Consider the following 27,564-nt stretch of genomic DNA (forward strand, 5'->3'; position numbering starts at 1 on the left):
CTGCTGCAAAAAAGAAAAATATTGGGCAAACAATAAGCAAATCCTGCTCAAGGTAATCCATCGGAAGTCCCCACCTGTGTTCATAATACATTTTTTCCAGAACGGCAGAAAACAATTCCAGTTTTGAAGGTAAAAATTTCTGCAATTAATAGAATTTCAGTCTTTTGGTTTATTAAATGATTTCTTGTAAGAAGCAAGGCTGCGAGGATCACTGTCTTAAGTATTTTGGAAGTTTTGATCTTTTCTCCAGTGGGAATGTCTTTGTTTTTTCTTTAGCAATCTGACAACTTTTTCCCTCGTTGTTGACAATTTTTGTAACAATTTGGACTAATAAACAATAATAATGAATCCAAAATATTCAATTTTTCATTGAAATTCTGTATTGTTGTTCCTATGTTGATTTTTAGGATTGTCTCAAGTAATGCTTGCCTTTTTTAAAATTTTTTATCAACACTGACAACAGGTTTTTAGTATTAGCCGTTTAGCCACTAGTAAAATATAATCAAATACATCAATAATATTGTTCTTAAAATAAAAAAATTAAAGAATCCAAAATTATAATTCACAAAAAAGTGTTGCTTTTGAAATCAGTACTTCTTATTTCTTTTGCCAACTTATAATGTAATTCTTTAGAAAGTAAATTAAAATTTTCAAAAAAAATTGTATTTTTTATATATTTATTTTCAATTTTATTTTAAATGTTTACCTTGTCGCTCTTGTCTCAACTTCGTAAGTATATCACACACAATAAAACACAAAGTTAATCTGCAGGAAAGTGCGTCAAAATTCCTAACCAAGTTACAATTTCACACACATGCGTTCAAACCGAATTATGTTCTCTCTGGAAAGAAAATGAAATTACGCGGCAGCTTCGTCAGCAGCGACGCTGGCGGGCGGATTAATTTCGGAGCAGAAAATCGAGTGTGCAGCTCTTGGTTTTGCATAATAGAAGAAAATTTTAACATACACCCTGCTTCTCTGAACGGAGGCACTCGTTCGACTAATGCTCCTTTTATATTATGCACAATATTACGATTTTAAATGTATTCCGCCTGCGTGCAATTAGCAGCGTCTGGCTGCCGAATTAATGCGCGCCGCGTGTTTGCTTTTGCTCCTCTCGTTTTCCGCGCGATGTTGTGTATGGGAATGACAGGCGCCCATTAATACCAGTAATGCCGCTGACATAATATTTAGGCAGACGAGCGAGCAGAGAGGCAGGCAAATTTCATTAGCAAAAACACAACCGCGCCCTCTCGCACACTTGCTCGCTGCAGAATTTATAATTCTCAAAGAGGCTTCAAAGCAGGCGTGCACATCAAGGCCCGTCTGCGTTCGCCGCTTTCTGGCTCAGGTGCTGCTGCTGCAAAACACACACGCATGCATGCCGGAGAGTGAAAGACGAACCCTCAAGAAAGGCGCGTGTTTGTGTCGCGGCGGCCATGAATTTGTAATTAATGCGTGCCCTTTTTGTAGGGGAGCAGAACAGCGTTAAATTATTGTGCCAAGAGTTGCAGAGTTTTGAATTAAAAAACGTAACTTGACATCAAAGTAAACGATTTTGAGCCAAATCGAATAATTTTGTCAAAAACATTTATCTTATCGAATGACTCTTTTGGCCATAGCAAGAAAATAAGTTAAAAAAATCAACAAGATTCACCTCAATTGTGAAATTGTAGGTTACTGAAATGTTTGTAAAAATTTAATTTCCTCGATTTGCAGTTTATTAGACCTCGAATTGGGTTCAATTCAATTCAATTGGGTTGCAGATGGATAATAAAGTTTTTATTGTGCGTTTTAATTTTTAAACTTGTATGTCAATTTTTCGCCTTAAATAAATCATCCAGCTAGAGAAACAGTTTCAAATTAATATTATATCTCAAATTTAATACTTTTTATTTAACAATTTATATTTTGTTTTGATATGTTTAACTTTATACCAAAATACGAAACGCAGAAACACTGTCATCAATTATGAAACAATGCAACAGCGTTTCCAATTACGCTAAAATGCCATAATTTGATATTGCTAGAGCAATTTGAAATTTTTAAACGGGCAGAAGCAGAACTAATTTTGAATTTCTGGCTAAAATGAAACAAAAGAGAACGTTATGAGGCTCCAAATGAAACGTTTTGTTCGGTAAAATAAAATTATTCGTTTGTTGGTATAATGCTTACCCCAGGCAAGATCTGAAAATTGTGTGCGAGTACCATTAATTAATTATGGTTAATTTATTATTTCACGTTGTAGAGAGTGATTTTGGAATAACAAAAAACCAAGTAAATTTTTATCAGAAAAATTAAGTGAAGGAAAGAAAAAGTTTTTAGATCGTCATTGAATTTATTAATTTTACATCGCACTTTATCGTTCATGAAATTATTTTAACGTTTCCGTATTTCGCTTTTGTGGTAGGCAAATTGTTAAGCAGCGTCTGGCGGCGCAGCATAAATTTCAGGCTGATGTCTAATTGATATAAATTTTTCTTTAAAATTAATCACTTGTCCTGTATGATTTTTTTTTTAATTTTTGTAATTTTTCAAATTTATAATCGATAATCCTTTACCGTTGCCAGAATAGCAAATATCCTTAAGAAAATATCAAATTATCAATTTCCATAGATTAAAATCAATTCATCTCTTTGCTTCAAAAAGTAACCATTTTTTAGCTAAAAAAAATTGCAGCCTAGGAAAAAATTAATAATTATTTATTTGTTTTTAGAGCAAAACTTTTCCACGAGGTAAAATTTTAAACCATGAGATTTTACAGCAACAAAAGAGCTTTTGGAAGGAATTCCCATGCTGCCGGCCTAATAACTGCGCTCAAGCTTGACTCAAGTGAGGGCGGCTCTAGAATAGTTATTAACTGACACATTAGACTGCGAAGATGAGGGTATGAAAGTGCACGCACACATGAGCTAGTTGACTTTGTCTCGCAAAAGGCATGTCAAATGTCACACAGCTTAGTCTGCGTCGCGATGAAAGCCGAGAGAGCTGCTCCCTGTGCAAAACTTACGCCAGCTGTATGTATTTGCGCGCTTCTACTTTGTGAATGTGCGCTGAACTGTGCAAGTCACGATTTTTTTTTATAAGACATCAAAAGTGAATTTATAATCTCTAACATGCTATAACTTTAGTAGAAAAATAAAAGCATAATTAGTTACGATTTATAAGGGAAGATAGAAATGAAATTTGCAAGATTATTTTATAAATTTTTGAATTTAATTCAAAGAAATGAAATATTTTTTCATATTAAATTTATCTTAAAATCATTTTATTTTTGTTCGTTTAAATTATGATTAAACTCCTAAAAATATTTACGTTTTATTGAAAAGTAGCTCTGCTTCATCCACGCAACGGACAGTAAACGTTGCCATGTTTGTTTGTGATTGAAGCGCGAATGCAAAATTACGCCTGCTCTATGATGTGAGCCGTTTTGAATTCTAAGGGCTGTCTAGAGATGAATGTGTTCATATACGCCGCACAAGTAATTAGGAGCCCAGAGCCTTGAGGTAAAGGTTCAGAGCATCCTTTTGACATCGCAACTGACAAAGGCTATTTTGCTTGATTAAACTCCACACGTGGAATTTGATGTTGCAAGAATTCTGTTCAGGTTTCGACGAAGACGCGGAGGCGAATTATCAACGAGGGTGAAACATTAAATATCCGGTTCTATACTTTGAGAATAATCTGGATTACTTAATTTTAGCGAGGACTCATTTTTGGGATCGTTAGTTGCGTCAATTTCCTAATGAAATTTTTTATAAACCGTATTGAAAATTTAAAAATTGTAATAAAAACCTCCTATTAATACAAATATAATAATAAAAAAGTCTAAAACATTTTAATCAATCAAGTTTTTTTATTATCTCAACTAATTTAAATGTAGAAGTAATTAAAACGGTCAAAAAGACTACTTTTCCAGTTCAAGAACTTGCATCATGACAAAATAATTACAATCCCAACTCTGAATGATTTGGAGCGTATGATATTAAAGCTCGAGAACATTTTGTAGAACTGCTTTGTTTGCTGCTTTCGTTGTTCAACAAATGCATAATACTCGCAGCTCGTTCTTGCTTGGTGCATTCATCACGCAGAAAACGCACCGCAGTGCAGATTTCTAAAGAGCTTGCTTTTATAATTATTCCAGAGGAAACAAAAAACAGCCGCTCGCACCGCACGTTACATCTCTTTGGCGTGCATTCATTCGCTCGCATGAAATATGGACGTTGTGCAAAAAGGATGACGCTTGCAAAATGCTTCACTACTTAATCCGCCAACATGCTTTAATATCAGTTTATTACTTTTTTCTGCGAACTCGGCTGAAAACACTCGAGTTTTTTTTTACAGAAACACGAGAAATTTCGCTCTTCGGCCATTATTGAAATTGCTGCCCTGTGGATAATTTTGCCATGGAAACTTGTGTGGGTATATAACGCGCTGCGCTCTTCCGGCCAGAAGACTTCTGCTGATTGCTGTTGTTGGATATTGGATATCGGCCTTGCGCTTTTATCGCAGCTCCATTATACGGCTCAATTCCATCATCACTCCATTCATCATATTGGATGGGCCGTTCCAAGGCGTACAGTGGCGTGACCTGCCATACTATTTTTTCAAACGAATTAAGTGCTGAAGTGTTAACTATTCTGAAAATTAAATAATATTTTATTTAAATACATGAATATTTGAGCCCGGAATTTGGTTTCATGTTTCAAAGTGATTTTTATTAAATTTTAAAAAGTTTTAAATATTTTCATTTTTTTAATTTTTAAATAAATGATTTCCTCATTTATAACCATATATTAATTTAAATTGATAATGATAATCATAATTTCCTAATTTTATAATAAGTGTTAAATTTTTTTATCATTTATTTAATTTAATTTGATGTGTCTGTCCCCAGTTTACGAAAATGAAATTATCAACTTGAATTGAAAGGCTGGATTGAATATCTAATAATGAAAATAACAATTGATCACTTTTCTTTCTACATGCACAAAAAATTTCAAAGATTCATAAAACAAAAAATAAATTGTGGGATTTTACTTAAAAAAAGAATTATCTAGAAATCAGAGTTTAATATTCTTTTCTTTATAGAATAAAATTATAAGATTCAATTCAAATTTATCCGGTTATTTCAATAATGAGCTTATTTTCAATGTATAATCCTCATTCTGCCACTGTTTGTGGTTTAAGCATACAACCTATGTATATTCCTACTTACCCCCATATAAGACCATTACGCACACAACAAAGGCAGAATGAGGTCGGTAGAGCGATTCCTTCAGGAAAATACAGACACGACTTTGTTTCCGCGGGTAAACGCGTCTGCTGAGCGATTCGCTAATGCCGATCCCATTTCAAAAGAATGGGAAAAACGTTTTTCCGCACATCCTTCCAATAATTGACGTCAGATCACTGGATAGATTGCTTCTTCTGCAGGGCAAATATCGAGTGAAGAAAAAAGCCACTTCTGCAAATTAACCCAATGGGAATTTCCTTTGTGTTCCAGAATCGAGGCTGTCGAGGCAGAAAAAGGTCATTTGCAGCGGCAAGGTGAGTTTCGAGTTTTGCAATTTGCATGTTGAACTTTGGGCCGTTTGCATGGGTAAACGGCTTGGAAATAGTTGATATGCCATAGCGTATGTGCGACAATTTCAATAACAGCCCGGTTTAATGTAGCATATCGCTCACGGTGCGCGGATTTTGTTTCATTTCCCGCTCGCAAAATGAAATGATTTTCGCTTCCTCTTCGCGTCCAACGCGTCCCTTTTGTGAAATATTGTAACTCATGCCGACGTGACTAACGCCGGTTTATTACACGCGCTTTTCATAAACGTGTTTATTACGAAATTCTGCTTTGAATCGTATTTTATTAAACCCTCTCGGTTGCCTATTTTGTTCGTGATTTCAGGCTGTCTGGGTTTATTAAAATTAAAGGAAAATGTCTGAATATTAAATCTCATTGGATGATAAATTTAAAATTTTTAATTTTATTTTGTAATTGACATTTCAAATAAAATAATTTTGAAATTATTAGAGGCTGCTAAAAAATACTCCCTATCGATTTAAAAATTAATTTGTGCGACTAAAACCTTAAAAAATGAAATTAATTAAAGATTTTTTAAAAATTATTTTATAACAATATAATTGTAGTGCATTGATATTTTTGCGTGTTAAAAAAAATCCTCAGAAACTCCCATTTTAAACTTTAAAAGAAGAAAAAACCTTAAAAATTAATAAAGCTTAAAAACCAAGAAGAAATCTTTTATATCTTTTATCATTGATTTGTTTCTCTCTTAAATTTAAAATGAGTTAATTATTTCCCACTTAAGAAGGGCTTATAAAGCTTTAAATTAATTAATTCTCTGCGTAATCGGCTTTAAAAATCTCTTTTTCTTAATTCTTTTTTGTATCTAATTTTTGGTTGGGAATTGCAGTGTTGCGCACGGAAGCGCCACCCGTCTTCATTTCCCGGCGCAAATCCCATTTTCTCTTGTCGCGGATTACAAGGAGCGGCGGCTTTGTTTGCCTCGAGATGTGACACTCGGCACTTTTATATCCACTTTATTAGCTGCCAACGCCTGGCCCGAGCGTTGCGACAAGGCGCTAATAACCTAGCCGTGAGCGTGCCCAAATCTTGTTACTTGCCATCTTCCGGCTCAATTTGCCTTTGCAATTTTCCCTGAAAGAGCTTCTGGGCAATTTTTCCGCTCAACTTTTGAATCTTCCTCCGCGTTATTTATTTTTGAAGTTTTTTTTTTAGGAAAATGACGATTTTATTTTTTAAATATTTAATTTGGTCTGTGGGTGGCAATAATGGCGAGCTCTTTCCAACAAAACTCGGGCTTCTAGTGCGGTCTCTGGAGAAATTTATATTGCCTGGAAAGATCTATTCTTGCTCTGGCTTGTTTACCAACTGGGCTTTTCTTCGTGTACGGTATAGGAACCGAAATTGAGCGCGCGTTCCCAATAGAGACATTGCAGAGTCAATAAATTACGCGTTAAATTGCGTTTTCCGTGCTCAATTGGACGGTTTTATTTTGTTGAAAGTGCGCAGTGACGGGGTAAATTAGAGGGAAACGAATTAGTTTTAAATGCGGAAAGGGCAGCACCAACAATTTCTACCAAAAGTAAACTTTATTAAAAAAAATTTCAAAAGATTTGAAAATTTTAATGTTACAGAAAAGATCTATTAAGAATGTAGAGTAAGCAGAGTAGAAAACTCATTCATGGATTTATGTTACGTACTGGCAAAAATTAAAAATATCAAATAAAAAAAAAATTAAATTTAAAATATTATCAATTTTAATATCCAAGATATTTTTTATCTTCCAAGCCTTGGACACTTTGAAAGCTAATGATTTCGTCAATTTAATTTCAAACCTAATGTTTAACAATTTTCAAGATTCATATTTTTTATTTACATATTTAGTTAAATTTTATTTACTTAAAATTTCATCTTAGTTTATAATTAGTATAAAAATATCTTCCTGAAAGCAATTGCCAACAATTTAACAAAAGGAAGCAAAACCCTAAAAATAAATCGAGGAAAAACTTTTTTGGGCAGGTGTTTCCGATCGTAAAGTAACAAACACTCTAATTAATTAAGTGCGATCACAGTCGGCAGCCAATAAATCAGAGGAAGTAATGAAGAAGTAAATAAAACGCGAGAGCGGACGATTTATTGCTTGGGCCACAAATCACCGTTTTCGGCTGATTGAGCCGTCTCAATCACACCGCGTACATATGATGCTAATGCTGTGTCACCCGTGCGGCGCCGACGATGATTTATTGTGTGCCCCCGCTGCCGCCGCCACTGCTTTTAAATTTATTACTCCATATTTGCGGTGGATGGAAAAGAAAACTCTGACGCATCTTCCGTGCACTTTATCTTGCGCGTTTTAATCTTTGCCAGCAGTTTTTGGGGCTCGTGTCGCGCACCTGTGCCAAACTTCTCCCCTTGAATACACAATTTTTGTCTGCAAAACACCCGCATGATGTGCATTTGTTATTTTAATTATAAAAAAGATGTCTATCATTAAAAATGTGTTGAAATTTTTTTAATGAAAATGACTAAAGAAAATTAATTTGTAAAATGATATATTTTTTGGCATTGTTTTAGCTTTAAAATTAACTAACTCTACTAAAATTTAACTTTTTTTGCATTTTCTTGTGACATATTAATAAAAAATAAATTGTAATGTAATCTGTGAAATTAAAGTATTAAAATGTGAGCAAAAAAGTTAAGTTACCTCTTTTTTGTTAAATAAAATACAAAACTATGCCGCAGTTTTAAGGTTTCCTCCTATTTTCACTGGACCAATTCACTGCGACCACCCTGTTTCATTGCATGGACAAAAAAAATTGCGGTTTGTCCTAAGAGCGACAACATCTTTGCTCTCTCCAAATCGGTCTGGTGCTCATCGCATTTTTATGCTTCTCGAAAATGTCTGCCTCTTTTTTATTCTCAAACTTCCTCTGGAGGAAAATTGTCAAAAAATTTCCGAAATCACCAACCATCAGAATCCTCTTTTTGTGCGAACTCGCTGGAGCAAAATCTCTTTCAATTTAGCGCTGGAGGCGGCTGCTGTGCCGGTGCAAAACGAGCGCACAATGAGGCTCGGAACCCCTGTTTCTCGCGCAGTTCGCACTTTTAATTTGCAGACGGAATCATCGAGCCGCGGCCAGACGGCGCACATGCCAGTCGGAATAATGAGAGGCGCAGACGTTTTGCATTTTTCATGGCTTGAAAACATGCTCGGCGTTTTTTGCCGGGAAAAGTTCAACGCGCAATTAGGTTCTTCACACAAAGACAAAAACTGAAATTATTCTAGTGAAGTTTATGCGTAAATGTCAAAAGTTTTTTTCCTTTTTTTTCCAACTCGTAAACTCCACCGAACTTTTGTGGCAATTAAATTACAATTTTCCCGCACCAGGGAATTTTTACGTACGTGGTCAGCAACATTATCGCGTTTTCACCATTATGATTCGGACTCAAGTGCAGCATTAGGGTGAGAGGACGTGGTTTTTTACTGTTGGAAAACATGCGAATGACGCATTAGATCAGCGAGTTTATTCTCGAACCACAGCTTTCGTGCTAATTGATTTGGTTATTTACGATATTTTCGGAGCGATCGTGGCGTCGAAACAAAAGATATCAACCACTAAAATATTTTAGAAAATTACCTAAAAATTACTGAATAGGTCATAAACTAACTTAGTAATTGGAGCCTTGAAAGCTAAACTGATCCAGCTTTTCTTTCGTCTGATAATAAAGTATTAATATAATTATATAAAAATTTCATTTAATATTTTAAAAATATGACAAAACTAATAAATTTAAAAATAAAACTTTCTTAGTAACTTGCAAAGTTAGCTGCTTTGTATGATAAAGATAAGGTTTCGTATTTTTGTTATTATTTTAAAATAAATCATTTTTATAATTTTTTTATGTGTACATATATATATAGAAAATATCTCCAAGCTTTTGTTTGTATTGAAAATCTTGAGGCATCTCGTAAAATTTTACTGCGTGGTGTTCAAGTTTATCTTTATGTCTGTCTGCGTTTATGCGGAAAAAGAGGCGCAAATTAAACCATATCTGCGTCGTCTATCCGGAGCGAAAATGACGCCGGGGTTTTCGGTGTAGGGCCGAGATTCAGTCAAAGGAAAGCAGCCACGCGGTATAAATCTCGACGCAAGTGTGTGTATAATGGCGAATAAAAAAAGAACGGGCGGCGGCGGTGGGAGAGCGAAATCTGTCATAAACAGGCCTGCTTGAAGGATGAGCATAAAAGAGCTGGGCGACTGTAAATAAGGCCCTTTGGTGTATTACAATGCATGGAATACATTTGCCTGTGCATATCGATTGTCTTTTATGGGCCGCGTAATGTACCCGCCGCGGAGAACACACAAGAAGAGCATTTTCGCTTTTTGTCTTTTGTTCCTTTGATGCTCCTTTTTGCCAGTGCAAAAAAACTATCGTCATAAATTTCACCAAATTTGTACCAAATTGAATAGTCAGTCGGAGAATGTCTTGCTTGGTTTAAATTCGCTCCGAATTTCTTCTGTCTACATGGATCTTATTTAGCAAATTGTTATTTTCCAAAAATATAAAACTTAATTTTAGTTTCTAGAATTTTAATATTTTCATTTATATTTTGTTTAAAATAGAAAGTAAATTCTAAACTTGATGCAAATAATTATAAAAGTCTTGTTTTGAAGTGCCTTGTCTTCTTTGAAAATCAGTTTCATAGTAAATTTTAGAACAAATTAAGCAAAAATTTTATATAATATTCATATTATGTAATTTTATATAACTTTTATAGCGTTTTATAGGATGTGAATTGATTTGAATTTTGATTGGATTAACGTTTTTAGAGATTTTACGATTCACAAAGGTTTTTCTTAGGAATTTTTGTATGTGGTTCTGAATGTCAATAAATAGCTTTGTTAGCTTACGCGATTAATCAATATTAAAGCGGGATTTCAAAATGAAAACAATTGTCAGCCATATTGGCCACATTTTGCATGCAAATCTCGCGCTTTTGTCGCGGATTTTAGTAGCAAATTCATACCACAAACATTATTCCCTAACAAATTTAAATGCATGAATTTTGCTGGCTTTCCAATCCGAATGGCAAAGTGCACTCTGTGGCTATGTACGGAGGCGAATTTGCAAGCGGAAAGCGTCCTCCAATGTTTATCAGGCCGGATTTGCATGACTTGGGAACTTCTTGAGCTCATCCGCCTTACATGCACCGTTTGAGATGAACAGGAAAAGAAGCGTGCCGAGCATTCCTCGAACACGGAGAGGGAAAAGTCCATAAGTCACGGCACTTGAAACAACTTCTCTGTGGGCGGAAGCTTGCAGGAGAAATTTTCAAAATGATCCACTATCAGAGGGAAAAGTCAACGCTATATTCTGTCTTGTTGCTTTTTATATCAAAATACATCAAAATTTCTTTGACTGAAGTTAAATCTAAATAATTTAACAAAGTTAAAATTTCATAAGATCTTGAGCTCTGGAACTTTGATTATGTATTTATAAAATTAGGAATTCTATAACCACTTTATTTTTTATATTTTTCTTTAAAAAAAGTTAAATTATTAGTTTAAATAATTTAATATTTCAGAATCAATTAAAACAATCTATCTGTAGGGGCAATAAAAATTAATTCAAGTAATTGAATTATTATAAAATAGTAACTACATATTTTCTATTTACAGAATTACTTCATTAATGAGCTAATTAAACAATGAAAATTTTCTCTCATAAGGGCTCAAAAGACTAAACAACAGTCTCAATAAATGAACTTTTTCAGAATTTCTGGTTCGATTACAATTAAAAAAAAATAATAATAATAATTAGAAACAAAATAAAAATTTAAATAAATTTTCGTGTGCAATTCAAACTTGGAATGCAATTCATATAATTTATTATATAAAATTTAATTCATCGTTGTGCATTTGAGTTAGAGGCTTGTGTTTTCAAACAACCTGCAGAGCAGTTTATCCTGAGCCCGGAGGTTTTGCTCCACACGATTTTATAGCGGCCTGGGAAGCGGCGTCGGATGCTGGATGTGCCACGCCGCTTGACTTTTATGTCTGCAGCCGAGAAGGGTTAATTTCCATTGTGTGTTTCGGTGTGCGCTATTATTGTTTGTGCAGCAAGCGCCGGCCGCAGCCAGAGCAGACACACTATAAGTAAGGGTCCATTTGCACCCTTCGTGTTTTGTAATGGAAACATCCCGACGACCGTTCATTGCTCTTCTTTTTGGCCCCAACCGACGTTGGCGGAATTAATTCATACCCGATTGACCCTCGGCCAAAGTTCAGTATGCAAATGGACCAAAAGTCAGATACGCAAACAGTCCATTTGAAATAAAGTTGATTTATTTTGAAGATAATTAAGCGAAAATGGTGGTTTTACAATCAGAAAGTTCTCTCTCTCGCGGGGTCGGGAAATTTTGGGAAGTAATTTAATGTTGACTAATTCCAAAAGTTTGCTACTCCCAGACTTTCTCTGCTGCCGAAAATGCGCGCATACATATTATTTAATAAGAGGGATTATCTCTCGGCAGCTGCAAACTTCGCGAGTGAGTTTCCCTCGCATCCGTCGCTAGTTTTCCGCAAAACATTCGAATTAATAAGAAACACGCCCAGCGGCTGCTCAAAAGCAGATTAGGAGTAAATTAAGCTCTGGTGTGGCAGCGGGTGAGAAGAAGCCTTGGCGGAGCCACAATCCAAATTAATATTCTGCAACTACTGTTTGTCACTTGGGAAAGAAATTTTACAGAAAGACGATTTTTCACAGAAAACTTTGATTAAAAATTTCTCCACTTTTAGAAGTTTATGCAATCCTGCGGAGTTAAAGGGTTGCAAGGATTTGTGAGAATAACAAGCTTCGAAAGTTTCTCAAGCCCATTATTATTAACTTTTGAAGAAATTTTACCCTGGAAATATCTAAAGCTAAATTTACACTTCATTCCTTATTGTTAGTAGCAAATCTGGAAAAAAATCGAGATATTTAACTGAGTTTTCTGATCAAATTTAAGTTTGCTTTTATTAATTTAATAACATTTGATTTTAATTTAAAAGAAACCCTGTATGCATATTTGTAAACTTTTTTTTTTAATTAAATGCAATTTTTTCAACTTTCACCGCAACACCGAGTTAAAGCTTTTTCGCGTGAATGTTGACAAAAAAAATGCACATCTAGAACTTTTCGGAAGGAAGAATTCGCGCAATTTAATATCCTAAAATTAAAGTCTGCTGTTTTGTGTTTTGTCTGTCAGAAACATCAGTGCGCCAGTTTCCTGCTCGGCGCTCATCTCATCATCAAAAACAAGAGCTCGAAATATTTACATGCGCATCCAAGGGCGAGCTCGGCGAGCTCGCATAACGCAACATCGAGCCTGGAATTCGCCCTATACAAAGACCGCGCTCGCTCCCTCATTTTTCTCTGTTGATTGTGTGATAGAAGCGCCTCGTATCTGCAGGAATTCTAGCTGGAGCAGCCGCCTCACCTAAGAGGACACGCTTCTTATCTGCAGTGCATTTCCTTAAGGGAAGTTGGAAGGAACTGCATCTTGAGATGAGAGATAACAAGATGCATCCAAACCCTTTTTGTTTCATGCTGAGAAATAAGTTGAAGCCATCAAAACTTTTTCAATTAGGATTTCGTTGAAGAAAATGTTAGTCAGAAAATTTTTTTTCTTCATTTTCTGGTTAAGAAACATGGCCGAATAGGAATATGAAAATGGGAAATGTAATTTATCCAGAAAAAAATAAACACAGTAAAATGTTTTTTGTTTATCACAATATTATGAGCTTATTATTATTATCTATGATCTAAAAGTAATGTATATTTTTAAAAAAATTGATTTGTATATCTTTTATTATTCATTAATTTTTAATGTAGATAAATTTATTTGAATTTCAATAATTTAATTAAATATTATATTTTATATTATTTTATATGAAAGCATAAGTTAATATTTTTGGATAAAGAATATTATTTTATGTCTTAGAAATTTTGAACCAAAAATAAAAATTTACTTTTGAATTTTCATTAATTTTGAGCCCTTGTTTAATATGATTGATAATTTCAATTTTACAACTGAATCTTTTCCGTGATTGATTGAGAGGTTGATGATTATTCCTTAATATTGATACAAAATTTTTATATTGATCCTACCAAGATAGGAAATCATTTGGTCAAATTTGATTTAATGTCCTCTTCCTACTTTAATATCTCGGAGCAGATTTTTTTCTAGGGATTTGCTCCTTTTTTTAAAGAGTTTCCAGTCAGCAAAAATCACAATGCAGAGCAGCTTATCCCTCTCTCGTGAGGCAAATTCATATGGGCAAGCGGCCTTTTCTTTTGCCCTTCGCCGCCACTGCTGCTGGCTGGGTCGTCATTTTTTACGATTATCATTACGGCGTAACAAGAATTTAGTGCGTGTATTCTTATTACGACCCTTATTTGGCCATCAGCAGCACGATGCGCTGAGAATAAGCAGAAAATCCGCAAACTTTTCGGCTCTGCTTAATACCCAGTTTTTAAAAAAAATGCAAAAGAGCAAGAAACTGTGTATAATATTGTACACTAACTTTTGTTAGGGATTTCCTCGTAAAGCGTCTGCAACTTTTCCGTATGACTGATGAGCCAAAGTTCGAACCGCCCTAAAAAAATATTAAGCCGACAAGATTTTTGTATTCACTCCTGGCGGGAGTCCAGAAATAATAACTCTCTCCAAAGAAGAAGTGCTGATCATCCGAGGCAATGATCTCTAACCTATGATTTGAATAATAATCAATATTTGCTCTGCTCGTTGTTATATTGTATTATTTTTGAGCAGGCGCCGCCTGTCGCGGCAAATAAAGGCCTCGACAATTTGACGCCCATATTTCACTCTCTGGGACGGGAACACCTTTCAGAGAGTTATTTTATGTAAGTGAACAATGGGAGAGAGAGAGAGAAAAATTATATTCATCGTGATAGGTCCGGAAAGAAAGAAAATTGAGCGCAGAGACCCAAGCTAGAGAAAGAAACCATCAATCCCTTTTGGTTCTCTTGTGATTTTTATCTGGCTGGCGTTTGTTCAAGATTGGTTCAGATGGAGACGCATTGTGCCCAAAGTGAATAAAAGACCAGACAGACGATATATTTCTTGAGTTTTATCATCACGATTTTAATCAAAAAATGAATTATAATTTCGTATCTATGAATTGAAGTAAAAGTTAAATTCTTCTGTCGAAAACAAAATTTTTGGAAATTAAGAAAAAGAGAGAACTTACAATAAAATTAAAATCAATCATATAATTTTGCCATAACAAAATTTAAATCACAAATCTTTCCTCCTAAAACCCGCATTTTTTTCTATTTGGGCTAAAAGTCATAAAAATTTAATCAGACGAAATGATTCATCTGTAAATTCAGCTGGAATTTATGCTAACAAATCGTTAGCACTTCTGTTAAATTAAATTGTCGATTGAGAGCTTAACATGTGTATTACATTGTACTAATAGAGTAACGTCTGCTTCTCTCTGACAATGAAGACCACAGGGAAAACGCAATCTCCTGCCACTGCTCCGTGTAAATTGTAATGAGCGAGCAGCTAGGCTAATTTACTGCTGCACTACTTCCGTCTCGAAGCGTCGCGATAAGGCAGCTTTACAAATTCGCAGCCGCGCATTATTTCACCCCTTTCCCCGGGCAGGTGGTGCCGGACGACGAATCGCTGCAGCGCCACCGCTTTTTGTTGCCACCGGCGTCCTTTCCTAGCTCGAGCTTTCGGAAAGAATAATGGAAGACGAAATTATGAATGGGGCGCCACACAAAACATTTGTGTAGATTTGAGAGAACCGGGCGGGGTCTGCATTGCGGATGTTTCTCGCCTCCGACCTTTTAGCGCAATTGAATGAAATTTTCTCTTAAATTTTTTCCATACTTACAATTAGAGATAAGGTTTGATCTTAAATGATATTACAACAAATTTTTAGGAACAGTAATTGGGAATTAAAAGTCTTTATTTGAATTAAAATGCAAATCATAATTTTTACCTAACAATAATTTATTATTTTGAAAATCTGGAAACAAAAACATTGCGCCTCACAATTTCTACTACAGAAAATTTCGTAAAAGTTGTTATTCTTGAATAATGTCCTACTTGATAAATATGTAAAAATATGGGATTTTTTGTTAGGCGCCAAAAATTATTTAAAATAGAGATTTTTTTATTTAATTGGCATGAGGCGGTCATAGAAAAATTTCAAATCATTGATGTTTAAATGTGGCAATGGACATAAATAATATCAACAGAGTTAAATAATTTATCAGTTCATTTGTGGCTAATTATTCAATATGTGATTAAATTATTTTTGCCCGTTAAAACTTCATTAATAATTTGACAACCACATTAAAGTGGCTGTCATTAAATTTTGCGGGAACAATCACAGAATTTATAGACTAACCCGTACATGACAAAACTGTAATACAATATAATCCACAAATGAAGCAAGTTTTGATCAGATTGTGTAATGCGGTCGCCGCAGGGATTGCTATTAATATAAATTATATTCGTTGCTAAAATCATCTCTGCAGTGGGAATATTCAGGAATATTGTGATGTATGCAACTTCTGCGCGTGTGTTTGTTGTGGGAAGCTGAGCTCGCACGCAAAATGTATGACGGATTAAACATGCACGCGTTGTCACATTTTGTACATCACGCCGGTGCTGACAGCTGCGTTTTTTTGCCTGCTCTGTAATTCGCGCCTCTGCCAGAAGGCTCTCTTTTCCATTTTCAGCGCCGTGCATACATAATGCATGGAAATGCAAACGTGGAATCAGCCCTGGGAGGCGAACCTGGCGAGCGGCGTGTCATCGTCTGTCTGTTTTTGCTAACTCAATTACGAAGCGGCGGCGGCGGCGAGAACGAGGCGTTTTGTGCGTCGCCGGCTGACACAAAGCCCCACCGGATTAGCCAGGCCAGCGGAGAGTGCAAATCTTGTTGCTTTTTGAATACGAAAATAAACACTGAAAATTAGATACACAGGCCATCTGCCTCGACTGACAAGTGAGCTAGGAATGGGCTATTTTCAGTCATTTACAATCATAGAATATTTCTAAATTTTGATTTTTTTTGCAGTTTCTTTTTAAACAGACATTATTGGATCCGTTGAAAATAATTTTGCTTTTTTTTCAGCGGTATTATTTATATTGTTTATTCTTCAAAAATCAAGAAAGAAAGGAAAAGGAAATGCAAAACGTGAAGAAATTAAATCTCAAAAATAATTATCGAATTAAAAAAAATCAATCTGATAAAAATCAAAAATTTTATAATAAAATTCGCAATAAAAAATGCTCACTTCTTCACATGATGCAAATATTCAAACTAGGAGTTCATTGGAGTTTTGAATATTTTTACCGAGAATGTCGACCATGAACTTTGCCTTATTTCAGAATTATTAAGAAAATTAAGTAATAAAACCTTCTGTGAAGTAGAGATAGGTCGTGAAAGAAAAAATTCTGATTGGATTGGTTTCAGGGTTAAATTAACCTGAAAATTATTCAATTTTTCAATTCTTTTTTATACTTTTAAACATCATAATTTCCAAATTTCCCCTAAACAAAAAAATTATGACCGAGAAATATCAGGGACATTTTCAATGATCCAATCAATGTAGTGATCTAAATCGGTCACCAATGGGCGTCTGGTTTGGACACAAACGTTCTCCTTCTTGGCGTCAAACCTTTTGTCATTTTCCAAAAGTCCGTTAATTAAAACTCCCCTAAGATATTTCCGTCCGTTCTTATTGATGACAAATCCGGCACCATCATCATAGGCACAGCCTTCGGGGTCTGTACAACAAAATTTTATAGCAATCTAACTTGTTTGAAGTGGAAAGTGAACCTTTTGTATGGGCGATGCAGAAATTTTCAGTCGGTTGGAATTTGTTTTTAAAGTATTCTTCGCAATCAGCCGAGGAAGTAACTCGCAGGTGGTTTTGCTTCAATTCGTCAATTTGAGTTCCGTTTGCATCAGTGCTCCAACCAACCACCTGAAATGTAAAAAAGAAATTGACATTTATGATGTTTATTAGTTAAAAATTATTATTTTGCCAATTTTGCATAAAAATTTAATTTTTTCAATAATATGAAAATAAAATTAATTGTTTTAATGTTTTAAATAAAAACCAAGTTCACCTCTCCAGTGACGTTGAGTATTTTTTCTGTGTCAAAATCGTCACTCCACAAACATGCAGGTTTCACATCTTCTGTGATTTGGATGGCAGATTCGTTGAAAATGAGCAAGGCAAGATTGTCACCAAACACTAGAAGAGACGAATGATTGTATGACGGGTGGACCACTGTTGAAATTGGCTGTTTAATTATTTAAAAATTAGTCTTATAAAATTTAATTGAAATGGCAGAGAAACCTTGATTGTCTGTCTTGCAACCTCCAGAGGTTTGTTGACATTGTAGGCGCCAAGGGTCACTTGGAACTGGTCCGGGGTCAGTCGCCTATTCCCAGCATACAAGCAGTGTCCGGCTTGAAAATTAAATTAATTTTTAAATAATTAGTTTTTAAACCACTCTTACAAGTCAGAATGGCCCTTTTCGAAATCAAAGTTCCTCCACAAGGAGCCTTTTTCAGATACTTGGACCGGAAGTTTGTGAAAACTATATTTGCATGGTAAGGGTTGTGGCCTGGGGTGGCATCGGTATTTTTAATTGAATTTCGGCGGCTCGGAGCGGTCACTTGTCCGCAGCTAGGAAAACTAAATCCACCTGGAAAGTCTGTAATTTTTTATTAAATATTTTGTAATTATATTAGAAGCTTTTTTCACCAAAATTCTTTCTCGGCTCGCCAAAAGCACACAAAATCTGAGTGATGCAAATTATTCCAACAAATTTTAGTGCCAACATTTTGCCTGAAAAAACTGAAATTGAAAATACAAGAAAAAAATTAAAAATTTTCATTCCTCACTCTTTAGTTTGAAGATCCCTCTTTGTTGAGTCGCAGTTGTTGACTGACGAAGAGTTTGATTCAAGTCCAAATGATAACTATTTACTTTCAACGTTTTCCTCAAACCTTGACCTCCACGATAACCCTTGCAAATTTTATGTCATCTGTTAACTCTTTTTACTCATTTCTGAAAAAAACAGGAATTATCTTAAATTTAGTAAAAGAAAAAATAAGCAAATTTTTACGCAATTAATTCAATAATATTGGCGTGACATTTTTCTCAATGATTGACAATCAATTTAAATTTGCAAAGATGATTTTTTACTTGAGAAAATACGCCCTTTCTAACGCAGAGAAAAACTGCTTGATTAATCGACCAAGTCTTCTTCTCGAATCTTCAAGAGAGAAAATAACAAATTGAGCCGAGGCGGACGTTTAAGTAACAGGGCTAAATGCAAAAGTTGGCCGCTCCAATTTCTGTGATTTATGCCGTCGAAGTCAAGCGAGTTCATTACCCATTCTTGTGCGACCGAATTCGCCCGTCTGACCTGTCGTGAACCATGAATGCGGAATAATTTATTACTGATATCAAAGGGCGACTTTTTTCATTCGCCTCCGCGTCGGGGACTTTTGTGCCGCCATATCTATCGGGTATCAATAAACGTCAATCGCCGGCTGGGCAATAATATGCATTGTCCCCTTGCAATAAATTGCAGCGTTATTGCATCTTTGATGTGGAATTTTATTATTTTGCTCAGACCGTTATTTGCAGGAAGTGAGCAGTTTTTTTGTTTGTTTTGTTTTGCGTGACAAATGAAATTCAGCAAGTTTAAATTAAACGAGATTAAAAGCAAATAATGTTTCATTCAATTTGCGCGCCGAGCGAGATAAATCAGTTTTTCCGGACTGCACTCAGCAGATTAAAGCTCCGCCGCGACGCCGGTTTAATCCAATTCGCCGCTGGAAACCGAGAGAGAGAGAGAACTCGCCGAAAAATGCGTGTGTGCGCCGTTGTGTTTTGCACAAAAGCGCCAGAAATTTGATATACCAACCAACAGAGTCGCGCTGGCTGTGTTGATTTGATGAGATTGCAGGCGCTTTGGATTCGAGCAACTTTTCGTCGCCGGCGCGATGAGTTGGCACAAAAGAAGAATCGCGCACCTACTTCCAAAATCCAAATCAGCGCGGAGGAAATTTGATGCTGACTCTGGAGCTCAAAAACTCTTCGTTATAAATTTCTTTTCACTTTGGGCGAAAAAGAAGCTTTTCTTGCTGCATAAAATCAAATATTATTTCCCTGATTTAAAAAAAAATTTCATTTAATAGAATGAAATTTTTTAATTTGACAAACTGCTATTATTGGTAATTAGAAAAAATTAAATAATGAAAAGTGACATAATTATGCATTTATAAAATTTAAAAATTGCACATTGTTTTCAAATCTTCTTCAATGTAAGATGCTATTTTACTTTTAATTTAAACGCCAGAAAAAAAAGATTTTTGCTTATAAAATATTTTTCAATTTTAAAATAAATTATTTCAAAGGAAGTTTTAACCTTTTTCAATTGACTCATTTTTATTTTTTTCTCTTTTACTTGCTCTCATATCGAACTACGACGCAGCAAGAAATTGTCGACCTTATATAATACTTTTTGTAATGGCTAGGGTCGGCTTGAGAATGAGGGGTTGATTGCAAGTATTGGCGCTCTTGATGGCCGCCCTTACGGAAGTGGCCGCATCTGTTGGTTTCTGATTGCCCGCAGACCACAATCACACCCCCGCCCGTTCGCCCTCCGCATTTGTATGTATATTGCATGTCCAAAATCGCATTGTGAGCCGATCGCCGTGTTTCTTAGTTTGTGCCGGCCCGGAAGGAACAGCCCGGGGAGAAAAAGTCTTTGTGGCTGCCGAGGCGAAACACCGAGTTGGCGAGGCGGAGCACGCCGAGTTACATTCCGCCAAAGGATTCCTCCGCGAGCCATCGAGAAACCCTAATTTCTGCTCGCCGACTTTTCGTTGCGTGCTCGGGGAATCGATGAGAGCAGAGAACTTTTGTGATGCACCACGTTTTTAAAGGGTGCTCGCCAAAGTTCAGAATTTATATCCTCTTTTCACTCCTTTTGCACCGTTCGGAACTACTTTTATCGACTTTCATTATCTTGTTTCTACTTTTAAACTGAACTGAAATTTATTTACCTACTTCGAGTGAAACTTTGAATTGTATTATTAAAATTTTTTATTAATTTATTTATACCACTGTTTTGCTTTTTTAAATAAAAATTCGATATTAATTTTTCAAGTTTTTTGCAGCTTCACTTTTGATTTTCATCACATCATTATACGCTAATTCCATTAATTATTGTAGTATTCCGACATGAGTACTTCTTTGTATACTTTCTTCACTTTTTGTAGTTTTGAATTGTTGATACAACACATCCAAGAACGTTTTGGAATCAAAATTATACTGAGCAACAAGATAAATTAAAATGAAATTCAATCCTTATAATGAATTGTATGCGTAGCTTTCATTTCATATCAACTTTTATCAGTTCTTATTTATCAGTATTAAATTTAAAAGCTTGCTAATATGATTTCAAGAACCAAATTTTAATTACTATAAATCTGCTAAATTTATTTAAAACATATATTAAACAAATTGATATAATATTAATTAAAAATTATTTCTCAAAAATATATGCGTAGGTTTATTTTAATAATCATGAAAACATTTTAAATCCATCAATTAAAAAGAGTGCTATTCTGTGGCTCCATTCCATTGTCGCATTAAAAATGAAAAGCGAATTTTGCTCGGCGTGTTAATCCATTTGGCCCGTTTATGTTTTATTCAACCCTCTGTTCTCTCTTTTTCTTTTTTCCCTGCCTGGGACTAATTTTCTGGCACTTTAAATTAACTTCGTTTTGCAGTAAACTTGATCGTTCCTTTTTTCAAAAATTGGAGCACAAATTAGTAAAAATTACATGAGAGACTGTTTGTGTTTGATGAGAAAATCCTGGCTGCATCATCAATTGGACTAATTGAGGGCAAAATGAAAGACCTACTTAGACACCGCTTGAATATTCAATATTTTGCCAACTGCGCTCTTTTTCCGCTGCTAACGAGTTATCACAACTCTTGTTCAACTCGAGCAATTAAACGGCCTTTCATGAAAGTTGCCTGATGATGGCGAGATTGCGCTCTGTTCTTCCCTGCATTTTCTCTTGGAAGAAAAGTCGACGGTAATGGTATTGCTCGTACATGCGCGGGCATAAAAAAAAATAACGTGTGTCGTTCCTTGATGGTTTTCTGCATATAGGCCTGGTCTAACGCAGGCAAATCTCGTGGGTGCGCATATACGGAGCACACTCGTTTCAGTTTTTCACGACCGATGAAAAATTCATGATTCACAAGCTCGAAAATTTCCCCAACCAGCGAATTGCTGCGAAATTTTTAAAATGTTGAAAGGTTCGAGCTGACATCTTATCTAATTTATTAAAGTTCAAGTAATTTTAAATTATTGAAGAACAAAATATTAGCAAGACAATAATAATAATTTTGAAGACCACAATAATTAAATTAAATTAAAAATTTGTCTAGGTTACACAAACAAGGTAATTTTTGAATCAATCAACTTAATAACAAATTTATAATTTAGTTTTCTTTCATTTATTGATGCAAGGATGAAAATAATAAATGAATTTCGAGCTGAATGCGGCAAGAAAGTTACTAAAATACAATTCCAATGCAGAGCGAACGTGTGCGCTCGGACAGAGCTTCCCGCCTCTCCGATAGATGGCTTTCCGAAAGGGCAAATTTTCTTGAATGATAATCTGTAAAGTTAACTAGTTCAATCATAATTGTTTAAAACAAATTAGAATTCAATAAAATGAAAGAATAAAAATCTTTAAATTAAGGCGTTAATCACTGAGCTGCGTCAATTAGGGCGTTTACTATGATTGAAATGAAAGCGGTGCCTCGATGCTTCACACTCATGGCCATTCAGGCCGGGCTCGCGCGTCTCTCAACATTGAGTATCGCTTCTCGGCCTTTTGGCTAAGATCAAAGTGTAGTATCTGTTCTTATCAGCTTAATATCTGATACGACCGGCATTGCCGGTCCAGAATATTAAACTGATTTTTGGAAATTGTCGGGATGCTAGGAGCTTGCTCCACTCCTGATACGGGTTGGCCTGGTATTGCAGTACCGCCAGGATCGGCCCACAGAATCTAATTAATAACAGCCCTGGTCCCCCTCTCTCAATCAATATCAACAATTTAAATCCTTATTTGCAATTATCTGACATAATTATCTTGAAACATTTGAAGTAAATTTGAGTGTTGAAACTGGAAAGTTAATTTTTGTTTATAAAATGAAAATCTAGAAAATTAATTCTAAAAATTGCCATTCTGCTCTATTGTTTCTATGAAATGTTTCTATGAAATGTTTTGTATGCAAACGTTTTCCATATTATTCAAAAATATGTTTTAAAAATAAATTAAATGAGCATAAAGTTGTTATTAAAGATATTTACCTTAAAATTGAAATTTTTTTGCAGTTATTTTTACAATAAATTATAAAATTCATTCACCACCAAAATTTACGAAAATTAATGTATTCAGTTTTCAGTTTTGCATAATATGTAAAAGAGATGCACCATTTAGCACTTGTGTCTCTGAATGAGGAAGCAAAGAAATAACACAGCACTCAAGCAGTGAGAGTCACATCTTTCTCACTTGATATGCATTTTGCGCGAGAGGGAAGCTGCGGAGGAAAAGAAATTCGGCGGTCATCATTCCTCCCGAAAATAAGGCGCGACACGTGGCGGCGCTCGCTTCCCTTGTGAAAAATTGCCGTTCGGCGGCGCCAAATTGAGTCGAGGGGGAGCGACGTGGGCGCCGGAGGTAAACAGGCGCCCTGAGAGATAGATAAATAGTCTTTTAAAGGACGTCTGCGAGTAAATGGCCCTATGACCCATTACCCTCGCATGCCATTTATCTCGCGAACGACGCGAACCGCACACTTTCTTTTTCCCGAAGAGAGATGCAAACAAATTTCGTTCCGAATCGAAAGAGGCGGGCGGACACGGCGGTTTGCTTCGATATTGCCTTCCCGAAAATTGGCCGCGCCGAGCTTCCATGCTGTGAAAGTTATTTATGGTAAGTTTATGCTCGCGATTGAGAATAGAGGGAGGTTGCACAAATGGGCCTATTGAGAAAATCTCAAACAGTGCATTTCTAAGCTTCAGGATTTGGGCTCAAAATTGAAATAATTTTTTATTGAAAAATTATTAACAAAAAGAAAGAAAAAATACATTGAAAACATCCCACTTTTAGCCATAAGTGATGGAAGGTTAATTTTTTACAAAGCATGTTTATTTCAAACACTTTGATTTTGTTATCAATTTATTATTTTTATAATTCATAAAATTTTAGATGAGTAATATGGTAATTTTTTATAATTCAGTGTAATTTGAAACTAAAATTAAATTAAACTATAGATTATTAATATTTTAACCTTCATAAACGTTGTAAATGCCGATTTCTTCTCTCAGATAATTTTTAACCCAGAAAACGTTATTCACCAATTCATATATCGACAATTTAACTATGGGTGGAGAGATAATTTTACAAATTTATTTGCAAGAAAAAATAAATTGTTTAATTTAATCGACCAACCAAATGTATTGATTACTGATACTATTTTAAATTTCAAAAAACATCTGAGCAACTGAATTAACATTCCTGTTAGAACTTAATTGTATAAATTTTTAAATTGAAATTTCATTAGAAGGGTGTAAGCTTTCTCGAATTGTCCCTCTTTCAATAAATCGCATATAAAGAATTTCAATATTTTTTCATTCTCCCAAAAAGTTTACTAAACCGTATAAAATTTTTTCAATGATCATTACTGTGCTTTAATTATCACTATTTGAACTGTTTGGAGAAAGAAATAAAATGGATTGAATCAAAATATAGTCAACTGAGTCCTAAAACCCTAAAACATTCCATCGCCAATTAAATTGTTTTGGCCCATTTCACTCGAGACGGTTCGAACTAAATAATTCCGTGCGCCAAAACTTTGCCAGTTTGCATTCAAAGCAATTCTATTAGCCCCAGGGTTAATTAGTGCAGGTAGGCGTTCGGCTGGCAGAGTGTGTATGTGTGTGCGCTCCATTAGCGCGTAGTGTTTTGTCTAATATGGGGCTCTACACTGTACTCGGAACGCACACTGCATGTTCCCTATTGTTCTGCTTTCTTATTGGATTACCCGGCCGACGCACCGTGTAGGACGTTCGCGAACACGAGCCGAGCGGGTTAATTACAATTCCTGCCGAGCCAGACGCTGAAATGGAAAATATCCTCGTGGAAAAAAAAAATGGTCGAAGTTGCGGTAGTAAAGCCAATGGCATTTCGTTTCACGCACGATTGGCTTCACGTCAGTTTGCAGCTTTGTTTGCCTGGAAATTCAAACCTTGCTCGGAGTTTGCGGTGCCATGCCCAGAAGTTCTAATTAGAGTAAGGATAGAAATACACCATTAATTAACGCGCCGTCTATCAGCCACGAGAAGAACCTTCTCCATTACTTCAAGTATTTCTGTAACAAAACATTTAGAAAGAGCATCCAAATAAACTTTTCCGAATATTGCTTTAAGAAGCTGCTAAAGAAAATGCAAAATATACACATTTTTTTCCAATAAGTTAATTAGTTTTTATAATAAAGTGAGGGCATGAAACAGAAAAAAATAGAAAGTTTTAAAAGAATTCCAAATAATAGTAATAACGTAAATTTGTTCTATTTCCATATCACTTTTGTTTAAGTAAATTTACAATTATGGTGCGAATTGTGAACTGTGTTAAAATTATGAAGAAGGTTGTGATTGTTGTGAAATATAATAATTAAAGTTTTAAGACATTTTCACTTGTGAATTAGGCACTGGAGCATGTAATTTTTAAAAAAGCAGTTAGTTTTCTAAACAAAAAAATTGCATTTCAATAAAGATGAAGCCATTTTCATTGTTTAAAATTTTTAACTACAATATCTTTGATAACTGTGATAATTTTTGAAAATTCTCCGCCAGTTTTACCACTAATTAGAGAAAGGATGGAAATACATCATTAATTAGCGTGCCCTCTATCAGTCTTAATGATGTTCTCCATTGTTACGTCAAGTATTTCGAACAAAAAAATAATGACAAGAAAAATCTCCAACATAATTATGCCCTCTGCTCAATTAAAAATTGCACAAATCCGCTCGCAAAAAAGTTTTTAGTTTCTGGAGGACCTGAAATTCTCCGTCAATTTTCCCGTTTCAGAAAATTGGTGAATTTTCACATGAATTTCCGTCAAAGTGGGTGAAAAAACTGACAAATAATCCTACCCTCTACATAGACTACCGCATGTGTAATGTAGCCAATCATCCGAGAAGGGTCCTGAACATAAAAAAGGCGCGCCGGGCTAATCTGCGTCAGTGGGTGCTGATGCTACGGGATTCGCCCGGTCCTATAGCTGCTGACCACGCGGGCCTAGTGGAAAAAATGACGTGTTCAGCATTAGCACACATGCGGGAAAAATTTCATCAAGGGTCCCTCACGAGCATTTCAATCTGCCGCTACATCTTCGGCTCGGCTCCGTTTTTCCAATTAAATGAGGATTTGCCTTCTGAGAGCGAAAAATCTGCTCGTCTCTCTGTCTGTGCAAAATTAAAACGGCAGATTTTTTCGCGATAGTGAAGAAGCAGATCGAGTCTGTAAGGGAGAGGAAGAAAGAAAAGTGGAGAGGAAGTAATAAATTCTTATTGTTCGCTATTTCGCACTCCACCAGAACCCAATCAGATTGACTTGGCTGATGGCAAATAAAGCGGGATTCGCTTTTGCGGCACCAGGGTCTTTTTTATCATTCGCTCTCCAAATTACGAGAGGAACGAGAGAGGCGAAGAGACATAAAACTCTAGATGAAAGATATATATTCTCACTAACTTTGTCCGATTCAAAATCACTCCAGCGGGAAAGGATCTTCCATTTCTGCAATGCTAGAATTTTTTCTTGACCTAGATTCTTATAATATTTATTGAATCAATATAATATAAATGAAATTATAAGTTGAGTTTGTTTTAAAAAATTTTTAATTTATACTAAAATTAAAATCAATCTTACAAAAATGTGTGCTTCATTAGAACCTTTATTTTGCATTATATTTAAATGACTCTATATTAATTAATACTTTGTTTGTTAATTTAATATAATAAAATTTAATTTAAACGACTTTTTATTAATTTTGTGTATTATTTTATTCTTCTAATATTTGAACAGTATTTTTAAGCGGAAATTGTAGATTTAATTTTTAAAACAGATTTCAAAATTCAACTACTTTAAAAAATAAAATATTATTAGTTTCCAATCAACAGTAGTTATGTCCCTAAATAAACTGAAATGCTACTTGACTTTTGTGCAATTTTATGAATATACATTAAATATTGATTAAATATTAAAAGTTTAATTCCAAAATATCTAATTGCTAGAATTTTAATGGAATTACAAAATTAATGGGGGCAAAATATAAATTAAACATTACAGAAGTACCTAAAAATTATAATTAAATAACTAATTGAAAGATTTTTGGTCTTCTCATAATTATAATTAATAATATCCCGTTTACATTGAACCGTATTTTTCTCAAATCATCCTCATTAACAGCAGGAAGCTGTCGTCATAAGTGAGTCAAGCACACCATTTATCACAATACTTATTCTCATTTTTGATTATGCTTTTATTTACAAATATATCAAGCAAAAGCGGTTCCGTTTAAATTCAGCACAATCTTGGAAAAATCTCGATGATAAATGAAGTCGTGCCGACGTTTTCGAGAGAAACAGCTCGAGGGTGATGAATGGCTCTTGCTTAGCGCGCTGCTCACCCGCCGGTGCGAAAAAGTAGCACTTGCCGAAATTAAAGCCAACAGCAGCGTAATGACATTCGCGCGTGGAATCTGCGCTTGGAAAAACGCCATCCATCACACTGCACTGCAGAGCGGAGAGGGATTTCATTACCCTGCGCTTCTTCTTCTTTTGTCGCGCGTAAAAATTTAAACACGCGGCGT

The 27,564-nt window shown here is 35.1% G+C and overlaps 2 protein-coding genes and 1 non-coding gene across 7 annotated transcripts in view; 2 read left to right on the plus strand and 1 right to left on the minus strand.

The window, feature by feature from the left end:
- LOC132205602 (protein O-linked-mannose beta-1,2-N-acetylglucosaminyltransferase 1-like) overlaps positions 1 to 27,564 on the plus strand; it is a 166,188-nt gene that overhangs the window by 68,587 nt on the left and 70,037 nt on the right. For all 5 annotated transcript variants that reach the window (XM_059634751.1, XM_059634757.1, XM_059634754.1 and 2 more), the window contains one exon: positions 5,507 to 5,550. The gene's annotated coding sequence lies outside the window, so the exon portion shown is untranslated. The remainder of the gene's footprint in view (positions 1 to 5,506; positions 5,551 to 27,564) is intronic.
- LOC132205921 (serine protease gd-like) lies at positions 17,035 to 18,627 on the minus strand. The gene is made up of 7 exons (XM_059635309.1): positions 18,493 to 18,627; positions 18,353 to 18,436; positions 18,105 to 18,302; positions 17,942 to 18,054; positions 17,709 to 17,885; positions 17,416 to 17,563; positions 17,035 to 17,363 (listed from the first exon to the last, which is right to left on the minus strand). Exons 2-7 carry the CDS (start codon positions 18,429 to 18,431, stop codon positions 17,140 to 17,142), a joined length of 939 nt encoding a protein of 312 aa, XP_059491292.1. The 5' UTR covers positions 18,432 to 18,436; positions 18,493 to 18,627; the 3' UTR covers positions 17,035 to 17,139.
- Positions 22,503 to 22,695, plus strand: LOC132193284 (U2 spliceosomal RNA). The gene has a single exon (XR_009441433.1). It is a non-coding gene; the product is annotated as a U2 spliceosomal RNA (small nuclear RNA).

This window comes from Neocloeon triangulifer, unplaced genomic scaffold (genome assembly GCF_031216515.1).
Source record: "Neocloeon triangulifer isolate White Clay Creek 2 clone unplaced genomic scaffold, ASM3121651v1 ptg000003l, whole genome shotgun sequence".
Taxonomy (NCBI): Eukaryota; Metazoa; Arthropoda; class Insecta; order Ephemeroptera; family Baetidae; genus Neocloeon; species Neocloeon triangulifer.